The 18,477-nt window shown below is 43.0% G+C and overlaps 1 protein-coding gene across 4 annotated transcripts; it reads left to right on the top strand.

Moving 5' to 3' along the window:
- The first annotated feature begins 484 nt into the window (after positions 1–484).
- rbl2 (retinoblastoma-like 2 (p130)) lies at positions 485–13,240 on the top strand. 4 transcript variants are annotated; one of them, XM_029115204.2, is made up of 21 exons: positions 485–833; positions 1,512–1,669; positions 1,807–2,007; positions 2,481–2,545; positions 2,865–2,993; positions 3,183–3,343; positions 3,465–3,529; positions 3,620–3,791; positions 3,935–4,098; positions 5,187–5,403; positions 5,632–5,769; positions 5,937–6,101; positions 8,710–8,821; positions 9,164–9,427; positions 9,601–9,848; positions 10,248–10,424; positions 10,846–10,917; positions 11,204–11,297; positions 11,408–11,676; positions 12,311–12,478; positions 12,836–13,240. In XM_029115204.2, exons 1-21 carry the CDS (start codon positions 696–698, stop codon positions 13,001–13,003), a joined length of 3,345 nt encoding a protein of 1,114 aa, XP_028971037.2. In that variant the 5' UTR covers positions 485–695; the 3' UTR covers positions 13,004–13,240. The 4 variants fall into 4 exon arrangements, with proteins under 4 accessions (XP_028971037.2, XP_028971036.2, XP_028971039.2 ...); XM_029115203.2 differs by having other exon boundaries at positions 489–833; positions 12,308–12,478; XM_029115206.2 differs by having other exon boundaries at positions 490–833; positions 3,620–3,755; positions 12,308–12,478.
- Positions 13,241–18,477: the final 5,237 nt, after the last annotated feature.

Raw genomic sequence — 18,477 nt, 5'->3', positions numbered from 1 at the left:
TGAGTGCGAGTGGCTTTTTCAAGGATTAACCAAAGAAATAAACTACCATTCATATTATGTAGGTAAAATTGGACACATTATAGTTCAACAAATGAACCCACTACAACTGGATGGTCGTGTTTTAACATCACACGGTTTCACCCAGCGTCGCTGCAACGTCATTACACAGTTACAATGTTTGCTGCACGTTAAGAGTTTACCGGTACGTAGTAGTTGCGAAGTTACACCCAATCCGGTGTATTGGGTAGAACTATGTTCTACGTTTGTATGCAAACCCATCTACTTGAATTGATCAAGGTTATCGGATTTAGATTTTGTGTAACATTAATGACATTAATGATAGGCTCTAATCCGGAAGTGTTGCTGATGACTGTTGTTTTATCCATTTGAGATAGGGAACGCATTTTTTGTGGGCGGAAAGCCCCAGTACGCTTGATATTGTATTCACCAAGCAAATACCGTCCTGAATGTGACGTTTTCCTTTAAACACATCGGGACATATACTTCACGCAGGCGTTCTGTTCAGTCTGCTACGCACTATAGTATCTGTCACTCAAATGACATTTAAATGGCTGTACGACTGTATATCGGATCGCACAATATCTGTAGCAAAAATAAGCCCTTGTACTTTGTAACAAGACGCACTTGAATCGACTCTTATTTTCAATTGCATCGTTTTGTCGTGGACATTCGAAATGAACGAAGAGGAAGACTTTTTGCAGAAAACAAGGCTGGGGTTTGATGATCTCTGTCGAGATTTGAATATGGACGAGCAGGCGAGCAACGAAGCGTGGAAGAGCTACGAAAACATTAGCAAGAATTACACATTAGAGGTATGTATGTGAACTGATAATTATATTGTACAGTAATACATTCTGTTCGTTTTGGTATGTGGTTTACCGGTAGGTTTCATTGAATATCTCTCATGACCCAGATTTTAAGTATTGTTTTTCTATTTAAAGGTACAGCTTGTATTCATTTTGTATACCTTTAATGACAGTTTTCTTAAAAACAGTGTTATTTTTGATCATTTTCAGTGAAAGTGGGTGTATCGGTCAGTCGGGTTTGAAGCAGTCATAGGAGTTTAGGTTAGAATTAGGTTAGGGTCATAATGGTTCTAGTGTGAATTTTTTATATCTATACTGTACCTTCTTATATTAACACTGAACTAACGTGTTATTGCAAAGTAGTTTTAAAGTTGAAATGTAGGCTGATTCTTATAGAGACAATCAGACACCTTTCCTGACTAGGCTGGTATGTAGTGGGTTTAGGCCGTATTTACAAACCTTTCCTCAGGGATTGCAAAGTACGGGTGTTGAGGGTCTATTTGACAGTGGTCTTAGAGAAAATTAGGGATTCAGTAAATATGGGTAACAGTAGAGTGCACTAGAGGGCAGAACTCCCAACATGGCGTCTCAGGTCTCGTCCCCCACTCCTGACTATTATTATTGATGCAATAGAACCTGGGACAGAACAAGTAACCCTGTCTCTCTTGCCACCACTCTTAACAGGGCAGTGAGCTTCCATGGCTTGCATGTGCTCTCTACGTGGCTTGTAGGACAGCCGTACCGACGGTGGGTAAGGGCACTGCGGACGGGAACTACGTCTCTCTGACCAGAATCCTCCGCCGCTCAGAACAGAGGTACGGACACACACAGCCTGGTCGTGGGTATGTTTGTGCGGTCTTGCTAGCCACGGTTAATATTGGTCCTTATTTCAGTCTTGGGTCTGTGTGTTAAACGACATAATTGTGTCTGCTAATGTGAACGATTGCTGAAACGCGCTCTTTTCCGTGTCTGATTCAAGCCTCATTGAGTTCTTCAGCAAGATGAAGAAGTGGCAGGACATGGCCAATCTATCACAGGACTTCCGACAGAGCACAGAGAAGCTGGAGAGAAATTTTACTGTTTCTGCTGTCATTTTTAAGAAGTATGTTCCCATCTTCAAAGCCATCTTCAAAGCACCCTCGGATGAACCACCCAGAGTCCATAGAAGCCGTAAACAAAGGTGAGTTTGGTGTTGATAATGTAGCCACTGTCTTATGTCAGGCAACACATTGATTCTGCCTGCCTGCACTTCTATTCTACATATTTCATTAGAGTTTCAAGGAGAGCTATGTATTTGGAACTATGTTTTCATACTGTATTTGAATCTGTTTCAATATGAATTCCTTGTCCTTGTAGACAGATGGCATAGTCAATGATGCCATTTGCCTTGAGACAGTGTTTTCTACCTCCATATAAGACTTTTGATCCTAAATATTTTGCGCTGCAGTTAGGGTCCCATTTTGATTTCAGATACAAGAGCTGGCCACAATGGCCATATGTTTAATACGTGTCTAGAATTAATAATAACTATTATTGCTATATCTATAGTACTAATAATAGTAGGAGTCACATTAGTAGTAGTACATTATATTCCAGAGACCTGTAGACTATGCCGGTGACCTGTTTAACCTGACCATCCCCTTTGCATTTCAGACGACATCCGTGCACAGTCACTGAGGTGCTGAAATTCTGCTGGATTCTCTTTGTACATGCCAAAGGTGAGTGGATTTGCACTGCTGCATGTGTGGATGTATCTTATTTGTGATGTGTATGACAATTTTGTGTGAATGTCTTTTTCCGTTTTCTGTCTCCACATGTCATCTAATTCAATCTGAGCATGTGTGAATGATGGGGATTTTGATCTGACAGGATGGAAAGGAGGGTTAGGTATAGGGTCAGAGGACCTGAAAAGAGTAAGAAAATTAAAATAAAAAGAAAGTGTGAAGATTTTTTTAGTTTGAAGTAAAATCATGAAAGATTCTGTAAAATCCTAGATATTGCAATTCTTTCAATAGGCCCTCACTCTTGCTCTCTCAGGGAACTTTCCTATGATTAGTGATGACCTGGTGAACTCATACCACCTGCTGCTCTGTGCCCTGGACCTGGTCTTCGCCAATGCTCTGCTCTGTAACACCAGAAAGGACCTGCTCAACCCGAGCTTCAAAGGTGCCCTCCCGTACATAATGCAACATACATGTTCCTGCGACCGTGCAAACGTGTGTGTGGTTACTTACGTGACCCCGTGGACTAGCGTCAAACTAAATGCTGCTCTTGTTTTTACACATTTACACATAGTTACTGTAAAGCTTACTTGCCACTAGTGCCGGCAGCTGCCATGTCTTGTGCGAACCACAGGCCTTCCTGAGGACTTCAGCAGTAAGGACTATAAGCCCATGGCGGGCCCCTGCTGCTTCATAGAGCAGCTGTGTGGTCTGCATGACGGCCTGGTACTGGAGGCCAAGGGGGTGAAGGAGCACTTCTGGAAACCCTTCATCAAGAGGCTCTTCCATAAGAAGGTTAGGCAAACACCTGTGCATATGCACGCACACACACACACTCACACACACACTCACGCACAGTCCTAGACAGTGTGCTTGTCTGCCCGTTCCTTTCTAATGTATTTTGTGTCCTCGACAGATTCTCAAAGGGAAAGAAGATAGTTTGACTGGCTTCTTGGATCCTGTGAATTTTGGAGATAGTTTGTATGTGTCCATTTTTTTTTCCTCGTAGTCTCCGCTCAGAGAACATGTGGCATGGAAAAATGTCAACGCTTCTTGTGTGTGTGTCTTTAGTTCTTCTCTGGGCCGCGTGTACGAGGAGCATGTTCTGGCCACTGGAGGCCTGGATGAGAGGATCTTCCTGGGTGAAGGGGCTAATGAACACATCGGCATGCCGGGTCCATGTCTCTGTGAGGGAGTTGAGAACCAGGTTACCCCTGTCTACAGACTTTACAGCAGTCTGATGGCAAGACACACACGCACACACACACACACACACACACACACACTGCAGTCTAATGCCTTAGGTCTGTTACTTGTGTCTTGGAGTCTGATTTCAGTTCATAATGCAAACAGATCTGTCTTGTGTCTCCGGCGTATGTCCCGTAGGCCTCTGCCCTGAAAGTGTCCACTCCCCTGACGGGCCGTAAGTATGTCCCGGACCGCAGTCTGGGGTCGCCGGTCTCCACAGCCATGCAGAGTGTCGGCCGACTACACAGCCTGCTCGCTGGGCTCAAACACGGCCCCAGTGGGAGGCTCAAAGACCTATTCAGGTGTGCCCTATTCGGGTGTACAACGCATTACAAGATGTCTTATTATTAGGTAGTTAATCATTTATTTAAGGCTGCTCAGGGCTGGACAACAACGATGGCCCGATGGATCTGGGCCAGTAAAAAGTCGGGACTAATAAAACTAGCAAGTCACTGTCCCAATCGGGCCCCTGCAAAAAACTAATTTAGAGTGGAAAAAAAATGATTGTATTATCAAGTCGACGTCCTCCAGTTGATTCTTAATCTGGCACACTCACAGATAACTACCTTACAGCTCTTTGCGCGCGCTGTTGGCCAGTCAAGAGTTGAGCAGTGATGTGACACGTGGCTGCCTGGTATTGTTTTTCACTAAAACATTCTTCACTTAAGTGAAGAAGGCAGCGAAGGATAACTACGAGCTCAAACGAAAGGAACAAACATTTTTACTTTGGTTCAAAAAATTATTTCCCTGTCTCGACTTTGAGGTTACTCAGATGCACTGTGTATTCTGTCGTAAGTTCGCGGATAAAGCGGACAAATGTGGATCTTTCTCAAAGGCACTGGCAACTTTTCCCAAACTGTCCCTGACCATCCATGCCAATAGCAAACAGCACCTGGTCAGCATGACAGCCAAGCGGGTGGGTGATAATCCTTCTTCAGGGCCCTTGACCGTACTGGTCAGGAATTTACAGTAAATGCAGATGCCCATTGGGTGAATGCATGACTTATAACAACCGCATACCTAGTAACTAGAGTTATGAGTTAGTGTTTGGTTTAAAATTCAAATGTTTAATTAACTGTAATCTTTTTATAATTTTTTTTTTTATCATATACCCAGAATGCATTTCATAAAGGATTAAACATGTTAAGTAACCAAAGTATTTGGTTATATGTAGTAACGCTGATAAATTAAAATTTTTGGAAGGAGGTTCCGTTAAAATGTTTTTGGGGCCAGTAAGTTTCAAACCCACTGGCCCCACTGTTTTGGGGGTCTTGTGACAGTGGCAGTAGTTTTCTGCTGCTTGTTTTTGGGGTGTTGTAACCGTGTGCTGTCATTTTGGGTGTGTTGGTATGAGTCTGGAGGCTGTTGTAACTGTGTTGTCTTGTGTCAGAGCGTGTGCCAGAGACCCTAGTGAGGCCATCTCCACTAGGCTGACAGAAATGTGTCAGCTCTTTGGTCACCGCTACGACGGCAGCAGGGAGGACCGCTCTGGAATGGGGAAAGACATTGCAGTGAAGTACTTCCGCCTGGCGGAGGCGCTCTACTATAAAACCCTGGAGACCATCATGGACCAGGAGAAGAAGAGACTGGGCGATATGGATCTCTCTGTGAGTCTCACCTGCCCTGACTAACAGCTAGAACTATCACACGCATTTCCAAGAGTGAAGCAGCGGTCAAAGACACAGTCTTGTTGAATGGTTTTGTTAAAGGTTAGGCCTTTTTGTTAAGACATTTCATGTTACGATACCACTGACAGTGCCTCGCAGTCTGACAGAGAATATTTGTTCTGTGTGGTGGATGAGTAGTGACCCCTGTGTTCCTTGACATCTCCTCAGAGTATTCTGGAGCAGGATTTGTTCCAGCGCTCTCTGCTGGTCTGCTGCCTGGAGATTGTCATCTTTTCTTACCGACCCCCAGGGGACTTCCCACGCGTTATACAAATCTTCCAGCTCCCAGCGTATCACTTCTACAAGGTGCGTACTGTTTACTGTGTTCTGAGCATTGTGTGACGTGTGTGGCTGATACCGTAATGTGTGTGTGTGTGTGTTTTGTTATACCGGACTCGACATGCATGCTTTTGTGCATGCACATATGCATAGGTGTGCGCGTGCGCGTCATAAGTCTGTGCCCGGTGTCTCAGGTTATCGAGGTGCTGGTCCGTGCGGAGCAGGGGCTGTTCAGGGAGGTGGTGAAGCATCTGAACCAGATAGAGGAGCAGGTCCTAGAGAGCTTGGCCTGGGAAGGGGGGTCCCCATTGTGGGACAGCATCAGGGGGGCCAAGAACCAAGCGCCCGCCTGCCAGGAGGTAGGACTCCTTCCCCCTACTCACTACACACCGGGCTGTCCTGGTGATCGTCTCTCCCCAAAACCAGCAGACACCAGTCTTTATCTTAGTCTGCTGCCAACCTAGGTACTCTGCCATAAAGATTACAATGGACAGTCATTAACTGATTAGTGTTTTATATATGGTCAACACGTGAACACAGTTTGGATTGACGCTGCTGCTACAAGCACAGATTAAACACATTCCTGCTCTACAGTCTGAGCAGGTTAACTGACATTATTGCAATTGGATCAGCAGGGCCATCCTTGATCGCCTGTTGAGCTTAAAGATGGCGTGTCTTTTTCACCAGCCCCCATGCCTGTGTAGCTGATTGTGTCTTATTCTGAATATATACTTGTTTTGTTCTGCGTAGCTGCTTTGGTTTAGTGTGGTCCTTATCACCGTAGGTTTGTCACAGAAACATATTTCTGTTCATGTCCTGTAAGTATTCTGTTCAAGGTTTGAAAACAAACAGTCTTTGCTTTTGTTTGGTTTCTTTGGCATCGTTTGACAATGGTAGTGTTTTTGGGTTTGTGGCAAGCCCTGGTAACAAAATGTGCATTTCTTGCACATCATGTCATAATGATCTGAAAGTACCTTCAAAGTCATGATCTGAAAGTACTCAAAGTCACTTATAGCTGTGTGAAAAAGGATAATTATATTATGACTTGGATGGGATTAAATCCATAAAACTCACGAATTCATGGTACCAGTAGTGTAATTCCTAAAATCTATATGTGCATTGTTTTGCTTCACAATACATTTTAGATGCTTTAAGATTATTTGAAGAAATTCTAATATTGGTATCATGACTGTTCTACCACAAACACTCAACAAATTACAGGGTATATACATCATTAGCTGTTTTTTGCTTGGGTGAATTATCCCTTTAAATGCTGGGTTAAAGGATTATTACTTGATGAGAACAGCAAACAGACCTAGACTAAGACCAGAGGATAGTCTTTTTTGCCATTCAAATAATGAATTTAGGACACCTACATTTTCTTCTTAAGAACTCCCTAAAATAAAGTGTTTTATTTTTATCGAAATGGATTGGTTACAAATATTCACATCAGTGACTATATACAGTACCAGTCAAAGGTCTGTACACACCTACACATTCAAGGGTACTTCTTTATTGCAGAATAATCAGGAACACATCAAAACTAGGAAATAACACACATTGTATCTGGTAGTAACCAAAGAAGTGTTAAACAAACTTTTAGATTTTTCAAAGTAGCTAACCTTTGGAAACCTTTGGAAGCCATTAAACCAGAACTTTTCTTATTGGTATTCTTTGGTAGTGGATCCTTTGCCACAGTTTGACCATGAAGGCCTGATTCACAGTCTTCTCTGAACAGTGGATTTTGAGATGTCTGTTACAGCATTTATTTTGGCAGCAATCTGAGGTGCAGTTAATTACACATTTCTGAGGCTGGTAACTGTAATGACATTATCCTCTGCAGCAGAGGGAACTCTGGGTCGTCCTTTTTCCGTGGCGGTCCTCACGACAGCCAGTTTCATCACATCGATGGCTACAGTACAGACATAATGATGGTTTTCAGTGTACCAGTCCTACCTTGTCACAACACAACTGATCTGCTCAAATGCATTAAGAAGGAAAGAAATTCCCCAAATTAACTTTTAACAAGGCACCCTTGTAATGCTTTAATGGTGACTGCCTCATTAAGTTAGTTGAGAGAGTGTGCACATCTGTCATCAAAGCAAAGGTCTGCTTTGAACAGTCTACAATATGAAATGTATTTTGATTTGTCTAGCACTTTTTTGGTTGCTATATGACTGTGTATTTTTCAAACTTTTTACTGGTATTTTATCTATGGAAGCCTGGTGATGCTAAATTTGTGTAATTTCAAAGGGGGGTTATGTAGAATTTTTGCCATGTAATTTCATAAAATAATGTATCTTCAGGAATAGAGAGATAATATATCTTCAGGAATAATGTTTCAAAATATTTATTGACCAGCAATTACTCTTCTTAAAATGCAGAACCGAACACTGGTTTCTGTTTTCAAATTAAAACCCTGCATCCCTCTTTTCTATCAGCAATCAATCAGTCAAATGTATTTATAAAGCCCTTTTTACATCAGCAGTTGTCATGCAGTGCTTTTACAAATGGAAGACAGGGGCAAGCAAAACCCTTGGTTATTTCCTGGTTGTAGAAATTCTACTCAATTTCTCAAAGGAAATCATTCTGTGATCTAAATCGGATTATTACATTAGTAGTACATTGTTTTTAACTATTAAAAAAATAAAATAAGCTTACCGACCAAATGTGAAAAAGCAAGTACATGGGGAGATTTGGCTTTAATGCTGACAATTGGTGCTGTAATTCAGCTAATTTATGCTAATTGGCTCTATATTTGAAGGTGTGAGCAAATTACACAAGGAATTTGCATCAAAGCTACTGCATGCCAATATTTCATAACCACCCTAGCTACACATAGCAGTTAGAAAGGATTGTGCCATGTCCCACTTCTCACATCATGCTTAATCATGTCAGCCGTCTGGCATACTGAAAAACCTTTTTGAAAAGTAGGGCAGAATGACTGTGTTTCTTACTGATGTCTAGGTGATGCCACCCCAGCACCTGGAGGATGGTGACGGAGGCAGCAGTGCTGGCAATGCCCCCCTAACTCTCAACAACCTTGGCACTGATCTGAACACCAACAGCTGTGGTAAAGGTTGGTCATTCAGTTTGATTCAGTTACCCATTTTGTCTTTTAACTAGCTAGTTGGACAATCATTCAGACAGTCAGTTTGTCTTTTAGCTAGCTGGGTTGGCCAATCATTCAGACAGTCCGTTGTTCTTTTAGCTAGTTGGTTGACCAATCATTCAGACAGTCCGTTGTTCTTTTAGCTAGTTGGTTGGCCAATCATTCAGACAGTCCGTTGTTCTGTTAGCTAGTTGGTTGGCCAATCATTCAGACAGTCCGTTGTTCTGTTAGCTAGTTGGTTGGCCAATCATTCAGTCAGTCAGTTTGTCTGTACGTGGTGTAATGACTCATTAAAATTCCCACCCCCAGGGTTGTCCCCTCCCCCCCCCACCCTGTTGGACTGCTACAGCTCCCCCCCGACAGGCTCAGCCAGAAGACGGCTGTTTCTAGACTCATCGTCCGACACCCCCTCAGACCCCTCCGCCACCACTCCAGCCACCACCGCTACCACGGCGGTTAGGACCTCCCAGGCCATCGTCACAGCAACGATCCCTGCCGGGCAGACAGTGGTCACCATGGCAACGGCCACTGTTACCGCCAACAACGGACAGACGGTCACCATACCTGTGCAAGGTGGTGACATTTGTTACTGTACAGTGTGTCAGTATGCCCAAACTGGGGAGTAACTGAATTTTGCACGGTTTTTAGCTCTTGTATGTCCTGTATAGTGGGATTCTGACTCCAGTACAGCTGCTACACTATAGGAGAGCCTTTAAGAATAATTTCATGTCCTCTAAACTGTACAGGAATAGCCAATGAGAACGGAGGCATCACCTTCATCCCTGTCCAGGTTAGTGTGACGGGACAAGGTACGGCCACGCTCCAGCCCCTGACTGGCTCTATGACCAGCCAACCGCAGACCACCACCACCCTGAACAGTTCTGCCCCCCAGGGTAGCCCTGCTGCCAGCAAGCCAATCAAAACGCCGGCAGTGCAGAAACCGTCCAATAACAAGCCTCAGAAAATGGGTTCCCACTCGCTTTTCTTCCGTAAGGTAAGGGAATCAGTCATGTTAAGGGGAGAGTTCAGGCATGTTACTCATCTAAGTTATATCATGTTTTTGATATGGAAATCCTAGTATCCTAACCCTGCTCTTTATACTATATAGGTCTTCCCATTGCATTGTTCTTAATCCTGGCCCTGGGCTTACTTGGGCTGTGTTCAAACTAGAGTTTCAACCTGGACTAAGCTTTAATCCTGGGTTAATGATTCACGGTTGTGTTCCTTAGCCTTAGGCTAGAATCTCACTTAAACTAGGTCTGAGGAGACTCTTCTATTCTAACGGTAACATAATCAGGCTGGAGTTGTCGCGGTTTAAATGAACACCTATATTTTCATTGAATGAACTTTATCAGACGCAGATGTTTTGAACTGGGATTTTAAATCCCTACAGGTGTACCACTTGGCTAGCGTGCGTCTGCGAGATCTGTGTGCTAAGCTGGACATCTCCAGCGAGCTGAGGAGAAAGATCTGGACGTGTTTTGAGTACTCTCTGGTGCACTGCTCGGAGCTCATGATGGACAGACACATAGACCAGCTCCTCATGTGTGCTGTGTATGTCATGACCAAGGTATGTTATTGTTCTGAGGTGTGTGTGCATGCGTGCGTGCGCGTTTGTGACATCTGTGGGTGTGTTCACATATCCCAACATGGTCCAGATCCTAGAGTACCCTCTGAATGAGAAAGCTGGACCTGGTTGTGAGTAGTGGTTTCCATGTATTCTGATACAGCAGCACTGGTCGCATGGGACATTTCTCCATTGGTATACAAGCTCGCTGGGCTACGCCATGTGAAAGGTGTGTCACGCCAATTGCAGTTATTCTCAGGTCTTTTGCGCAAAACGTGTTTAGTCGAATTCCCTGAAAAGCCCCGGAATACCAGATTTCACGCTGAATCGCTCTGTTGCAATCTATGACGGGGCCATGGTTGAAGCACGGGGGTTCTGTACATGATCTTCATTAAGCATGTATGTGTTTCCTACTGTCATGTAGGTGACCAAGGCAGACAAGTCCTTCCAGAACATCATGAGGTGCTACCGCTCCCAGCCCCAGGCCAGCAGCAGTGTGAGTACAGTATAGGGTGGAAAAGGGGAAACAACCATGACAAAATCTAAAATCCTCCAACGAGGACTTCTGGGGGAAAACCAGGAACCTTCTTTTTCAATTCCCAGAAAATGGTGTTACTTGCGCCATTTCACTGCGTTGTGATGAGGCCTTGGAGGTTTGTCTCGACTGGACCACATAACAAAGCACGGTGGCCTTCATGGACACTAGAGTGTGTACGGTTGGAACAAATAGTGGGGGAGCCACTGAACTAGCAGCTGAGTGTTCTGTCTTTATTTTTCGCCAGGTCTACAGGAACGTGTTGATCTCTGGCAGGAAGAGACGTCACTCAGGCAGCAGTGGTGGGAACCGGCAGAGCTCTGACACCAACCATGAGCTGGGTAGGAACGCACGCAAGTCTGTGTTCATTCTTAGATGTTGACATGCTAACTGGTTTTCTTGGCCCTCTCCCTCTTTGTGTCTTCCCCGGGTGTTTCTCTAACCCGTTCAGGGAGTGGACACAGCCCATGGGCCATGTGCTCCACCAGCACTCTACCCGGCCCCCAGCCTGGCAGCACTCCCTCTACCCCCACCCAGGCCCCCGCCTTCTCCGCTGTCTCCCCCTCCTCATCCGTCCCTCCCGCCCAGCCGCGGGATGAGGGAGTAGCGCTGGAGGAGGAGGAGCAACGAGGCGACCTCATCCACTTCTACAACCGGGTCTACATCAAGGAAATGCGCCACTTCGCCCTGCGCTACTCGACCAGCTCGCTCTTGGAAGGGGTGAGAGAGACGGGGTGGGGTGGGGTGTGGGAGGGAATTAGAGAGAGACGGGGGTGTGTGTGGGCGTGGGAGGGAATTAGAGAGAGACGGGGGGGTGTGTGGGCGTGGGAGGGAATTAGAGAGAGACTACAAAGACGGAGGAGGAAGAGAAATAGGAGAACGTTGTTTACAATGGATTGAGGGAGACAAGGGAGGCATAGAGGAGAGGGAGAGAGTGGGTGAGAGTGGGTGAGGTTGGGAACATATGTATGTTTTGAATAGAAAAGCACACCCTTTCAAAGTACTTCATCTGAAGTTTGGGTGTTTATGCTCTGGCTCGATATAAAGGCAGACGCCAAGCATATCATTTCGAAATCACGTTGGTGCCGTTCTTTGTTGATATTTGTTTTGTTATTTCAACCATCATTTTATTAAATACTAACAGGTCAGACCAACAGTACAGGAACCTCAGCCAAAATATACTGAGATTTTTATTTTTTATTTGAGCAAGTGAAGTAAAAACATGAATAAAATTGACAAAATGTAAGCAATGAAAAACTAAGGGAAATCTAAAGGCTTTAATAGTTATCTTAAAAGTGTGTGTGTGTGTGTGTGTATGTGCGCGTGTGTGTGCGTGCGTGCGTGTGTGAAGCAGGTGGAGTCCCCTCCCCTTTGCCCGTACCCCTCCATGAGGACCAGCTTCCCCCGCAGGGTTCTCCTGTCCCACAACCACTCCATCTACATATCCCCCCACAAAACCAACCCCCCAACTCCTACTGCACAGGACACACTCTTCTACTACATCTGTAGCAGCCCTGCCCATGTAAGTCACCAGAATACACACACACACACTTACAAACATGGATGTCCTTCTTTTCATTGTTTTATTCAAAGTTTTTTAAAAACCCTGATTTTGAGTAAGTGGAATCAGGAGAGGGAAAAAGTAGAAGTGGCCTTTTAAGTAGGATTTCTGGGGAAATGTTTTTGGAAAGGAACAGGAATTTCTTAGGCCTAGTTGTTGTTGAACAAATGCCAACGCACTCTGTAGTGTAGATCCAGGGCCAGGTTGGATGACCTAGATACTGGCGTGTCCATGTCTGAAACCACGCCTTATCCGTGATGAGGAAGATGTTAATTATTAACCATCCCTGACATGTGTCTTTAACTTCTGTCTTGGCAGCGCCTGGCGGAGATCAACACAATGATCCGCACCGGGGACACGCCCACCAAGAAGCGCAGCATGCAGCTGGAGGAGGAGCCGTCGCCAAAGAGGGTGTGTCCCAGCAACCAGTCAGCCCTGCTACGCAGACTGCAGGACGTGGCCAATGACCGAAGCTTCTCCCACTGAGGCATGATGCCCAGCCCTTAAGAATACCACACTGGCACAACATGACCACAATAGATTGGAATACATTGGCCGTATCAAAAATATCTCCATTATTTAGCATACATTTGTTTTTAATTTAAGGAAAGGTTAGGAGGGTGTCTCAGTGGTGAAGGTTCTTGGTCAGTGGCAGGTACCTCTTTTGGATTCTCTGTAGAAAGCACTGTACTTCTGTCCGTTCCAGCATGGACAGATATTACACATATAGTACCAGTCAATATTTTGGACACACCTGCTCATTCCAGAGTATTTTTTATTTTATTTTTAAATCCTGATTATGGAGTAATTGTGAAGACGTAACTATGAAATTACACATCGTAGGAATCAAAAAAGTGTTAAACAAATCAAAATAAATGTGTATTTTATATTCTTCAATATAGCCACCCTTTGCTTTGATGGCAGCTTGGCACACTTGGCATTCTCTCAACCAGCTTCATGAGGTAGTCACCTGTAATGCATTTCAATTAACAGGGGTGCCTTGTTAAAAGTTAACAAAATAATAAAACTGAAATACGAAAATAGTAGAACCAAAGAAATACCCTTGAATGGGTAGGTGTGTCCAAACTATAAAAAAAAATATCTACAACAAATACAGAATGGATTGTTTGGTTGTTTGATATATATATGATGCAGTATGCATCAAAACCACGTACATCATAATAATCTCCAGACAAAACTTGTCATTACGCAGTGTTTCATTATGTAGAAATGTATTTTATTTCTCAGAAGTTTATGGCTTGTTTTTATGATGTGAGCCAGAAGAAAAGAAATCACTTGAAATTGACCCTGTTTTTAAAGTGCTTTATAACTTAAAACTCTTTGACCTTGAGTTTCTGTATCCTTTTCAAAAAAAGTATTTTCAAAGCTTTTCTACAACTGGAGAAAATTACATGGTGTCATCAAATCTGCCAGTTTTCTTTTCCAAAGCCAGAAATACGAATGTTCCTTTTTATGTTATCTTGTGTCTAATGATCGTGAAATCTCTATATGATATTTATGATATTTTTCTAACTTTAGATATGTTAGCCACCAACTGTAACTTACCCTGTTAACAATAATGATACTTTGTAGAAGTCACACCAACATTATTTATTTTCTGTCCCGTTGAGTTGTTTTGGTAGTCACAACAGCATATCACTGTTTAGTCGATTGACAAATTAGAATTCATGGCTAATGTTTCTGTACATATTTGTAAAGAAAGCATATTATTTTATTGTAGACAGTGTAATAGCCAAGTGCCTTTTTCTTTTTCTGAACCAATTCAAAAATATCTACTTAGACGATACCTTTCTTTCACAATATCAAAGACAACCTCTTTGTTTGTCAATCATCTGTCAGAAAATCTATATTTGTTATTATGAATAAGTAATATGCTCACCACTAGATGGTGCTGTATGTATATCAAGTAGAAATATTCCCGCCAGAAGATCTGAGGTATTTACAAAGCTACTACAATAATCACAATGTCAACAGCACCATAGTTCAATGGCCCATATGAAACGAGCCATTCATTATATTGTGTGAAGTTCTAGATATCCATGATATTTAAAAGGTACACAGGAGGACAGAGATTATGTATTCACTGTTACTGTTTCAATTTGGCATTCAACAGCCTCCAAATGTACATACAGTGTGCCAATGTCTTTTCTTGTATAGCTAAATGCTTATGTCTTTGTCATGGAAGATCATAAACCAATTGTCTAATAACAGATTCTTGTTATTCGGATTATTTGTGAAGTGGTACGGTCCGTCCAAAACAGAAAGAGAATTCCTGGGGTGGAGCTGCTTTCATCTGTCTGACCCATTCCAGGTCATAATCGATTTGTAATCTTCAATGGCACCAAACGCAAAACAACCCGATCCTGCTCTTGAACTGAGACCTATCAAGGTTATGATGACCTAAACATGGTTAAGTAATATCATCATAAAATAAACTCAGGGATATTCTTGAACTGAAACCTACTGAGGTTATGATAACCTAAACATGGTTAAGTAATATCATCATAAAATAAACTCAGAGATATTTGAATATGAGACAATCCATGTCTGGTAGGAACATTTTTGTTGTGTTCAGTAATTCTACAAAATAGCTCATCTAAACTAATTTATAAGGAAAAACTTTAAATATTCCTTATTTTCAACATGCTTGTAAATGACATGCCCTTTTTCTGGGTAAAGGATCGTAACCAAAACACTTGTTTTTGGCTCTGTGTTCCACCAATCAGATTAGTTTTATAATGCCCCATTTTCACATCAGCTGTCACAAAGTGCTTGTTCAGATACCCTGCCTAAACCTCTAAGAGCAAGCAGCAACAAGAAATAGATGCACAGTGGATAGGAAAAACTCCATAGTCTCTGAATCTAGGAAGAAACCTTAATCTTGAGGAGCGGGACTCTGAGCTGTGGCCAGTCCCCCTTCTGGCTGTGCTGGGTGTTTATTATAAGAGTGAATGACCTTTTTGTGCCAAATCAATGTTTTTGCATAATCAGGTGATCACCAGGTCAACATACCGGTAAGCTGTGGAGTTTTAAAAGTTTGGGGTACAAGTGAGTTAGCTGTTGTGATGGTAAATGTAAAAAGGTGATCTAATAGTCCATGATTATGAGGAAAAACAGATGCACAATATTTATTCCATTGGACGAAAGTCCTGAGAATGATTGTGGGAATGCGACATATCCTGAGACACGTTGGACAAAACCCCGTGAGTCAGTTATGGCTCCAAAGTCCTTTTAAAGAGCGTTATTGCACCTGTCCATGTGAATACTGAAGTCCCCAAAAATGTGAATAATATCTGCCATGACAAGTCCATTAGGAATTCTGGGAACTCATTGAAGAACAGTGTCAGTATGGCCCAGCGGGCCTGGAAATGTGAAGTGATTGAGTAGGATGAGTCCCAGATTGAGAGAGTCGTCTACAAACTACATCCCCTGCGACGGGCAGAACTCTGTGTTCAGCCAGCATTTTTGTTGTGTGAGTCTGCTGTAGATCTCATCACTGCCCCTAACTGGGAACGGGCCAGAGACAATTGCTTGATGTCGACACATCTGTTTTACAAGCTGAAGCTATGTTCTGCATAACCTCTGACTGTTTCATCGTAACATTGTTAGGGCCTACATGGATAACAACATCTCTGTACTCTATACTTGTCAGTTTTAGATTTCGCCAATCCCAGATTGAACTCAGTCGGCTCATTCTTCAGTCCAAGATTAGGATTTTTTTTTTGAAAGTTTCAGGCCAACAGCATTTCTTTGTAGTAGCCATAAAAAAGTTATCCGGTTGTCTGGATATTGCGGGAGGAGTTAACTTTAATAATACTACCACCATATTTGCCTGGTGGCACAGATGCTGTTTTGTCCTTTGCTACACTTTGTCCTTTTCTGCCTGATAATTGTGTCTTTAGCCGGGTTTCTAACATTGCCATCTTGACCAGAAGGTGAAAGTTGTCCTACATATTAAAATTGCATTAACTGTAATAAGAAAGCTTAATGCTACACAAACTACATCATGGGGGATTTTACATGGGACTTTCCATGTAAAAGCAACCAGTGAAACGTCCAACAAGAGATGATTAAATCCGGACAATGTCTACAGCACTATTTACATTTAAACTTCTGTCATTTAGCAATCACTTATCCAGAGTGGTAATGAGTGCAACATTTTTCATCCTTTTTTTTGCATGGAACTTACGGTTGTGCTCAAATGTTTGCATAACCTTGGAGAATTGGTAATATACAGGTGCTGGTCATATAATTAGAATATCATCAAAAAGTTTATTTATTTCAATAATTCCATTCAAAAAGTTAAACTTGTATAATGTATACATTCATTCCACACAGACTGATATATTTCGAGTGTTTATTTCTTTAAATTTTGATGATTATAACTGAAAACGAATGAAAACCCCAAATTCAGTATCTCAGAAAATTAGAATATTGTGAATAGGTAAAATTTTTAAGACACCTGGTGCCAAACTCTAATCAGCTAATTTACTCAAAACACCTGCAAAGGCCTTTAAATGGTCTCTCAGTCTAGTTCTGTGGGTTACACAATCATGGGGAAGACTGCTGACTTGACAGCTGTCCAAAAGACGACCATTGACACCTTGCACAAGGAGGGCATGACACAAAAGGTAATTGCTAAAGAGGCTGGCTGTTCACAGAGCCCTGTGTCCAAGCACATTAATAGAGAGGCGAAGGGAAGGAAAAGATGTGGAAGAAAAAAGTGTACAAGCAATAGGGATAACTGCACCCTGGAGAGGATTGTGAAACAAAACCCATTCAAAAATGTGGGGGAGATTCACAAAGAGTGGACTGCAGCTGGAGCCAGTGCTTCAAGAACCACCACGCACAGACTTATGCAAGACATGGGTTTCAGCTGTCGCATTCCTTGTGTCAAGCCACTCTTGAACAAGACACAGCATCAGAAACGTCTCGCCTGGGCTAAAGACAAAAAGGACTGGACTGCTGCTGAGTGGTCCAAAGTTATGTTCTCTGATGAAAGTAAATTTAGCATTTCCTTTGGAAATCAAGGTCCCAGAGTCTGGAGGAAGAGAGGAGAGGCACAGAATCCACGTTGCTTGAAGTCCAGTGTAAAGTTTCCACAGTCAGTGATGGTATGGGGTGCCATGTCATCTGCTGGTGTTGGTCCACTGTGTTTTCTGAGGTCCAAGGCCATCTACCTGACCCCAGGTAATATTTACAAAATCAATTTCTGCCAGGGTATGCAAACTTACGAGCACAACTGTACCACACTGCCATCCACAGCCACCTGGAGAAGTCTGGACGTGACGCTTCATCCAGTCCTCATGCACAGACAGAAAGGTAAAGGCACTAAGCCTGTCAGACAGGCAGAACTTGCCTGATGAGGCCATTGCAAACCTGAAGGACTGCCTAGACATGACGGATTGGGACCCATTGAAGGGCGCAGTACCAAAATACACTGGCGGGGTCTGATCTTACATCCAGTGTATCTGGATGTATTTGGGGAAATCTTCATGCCATCAGAAGGTTTGTGTTACACAGCAATAACCAGTCGTGGGTTAACTGATGAGATTTATGGTCTCTGCTGTGACAAAGAGGAAGCCCACAGGCACTCCATTCTTCCCACCTGGAGGAATCCAAAAACCAGTAGAGAGCACTATGTAGAGAGACCAAAAAAAACAGTAGAGAGCCCTATACAAAGAGACCACAAAAACCAGTAGATATGCCTATATAGAGAGCCCTATATAGAGAGACCACAAAACCAGTAAACATCCCTATATAGAGAGACCACAGAAAAGCTCAGATCATGAATTAAGTCAGCAAAACACAAGTTTAAATTCAGGCTTGATGCAGTTTTGTCCATCCTGGTCTACTCCGTCCTGGTCTACTCCGTCCTGGTCTACTCCACCATGGTCTGCTGTTTTGGTCTGCGTCTATGGTTCCAAATATTTCGGGAG

This window comes from Esox lucius, chromosome 19, assembly GCF_011004845.1.
Source record: "Esox lucius isolate fEsoLuc1 chromosome 19, fEsoLuc1.pri, whole genome shotgun sequence".
Lineage (NCBI taxonomy): Eukaryota > Metazoa > Chordata > Actinopteri > Esociformes > Esocidae > Esox > Esox lucius.
Note: the sequence above shows the minus strand (reverse complement) of the source record. Positions and strands in the feature narration are given on the sequence as shown.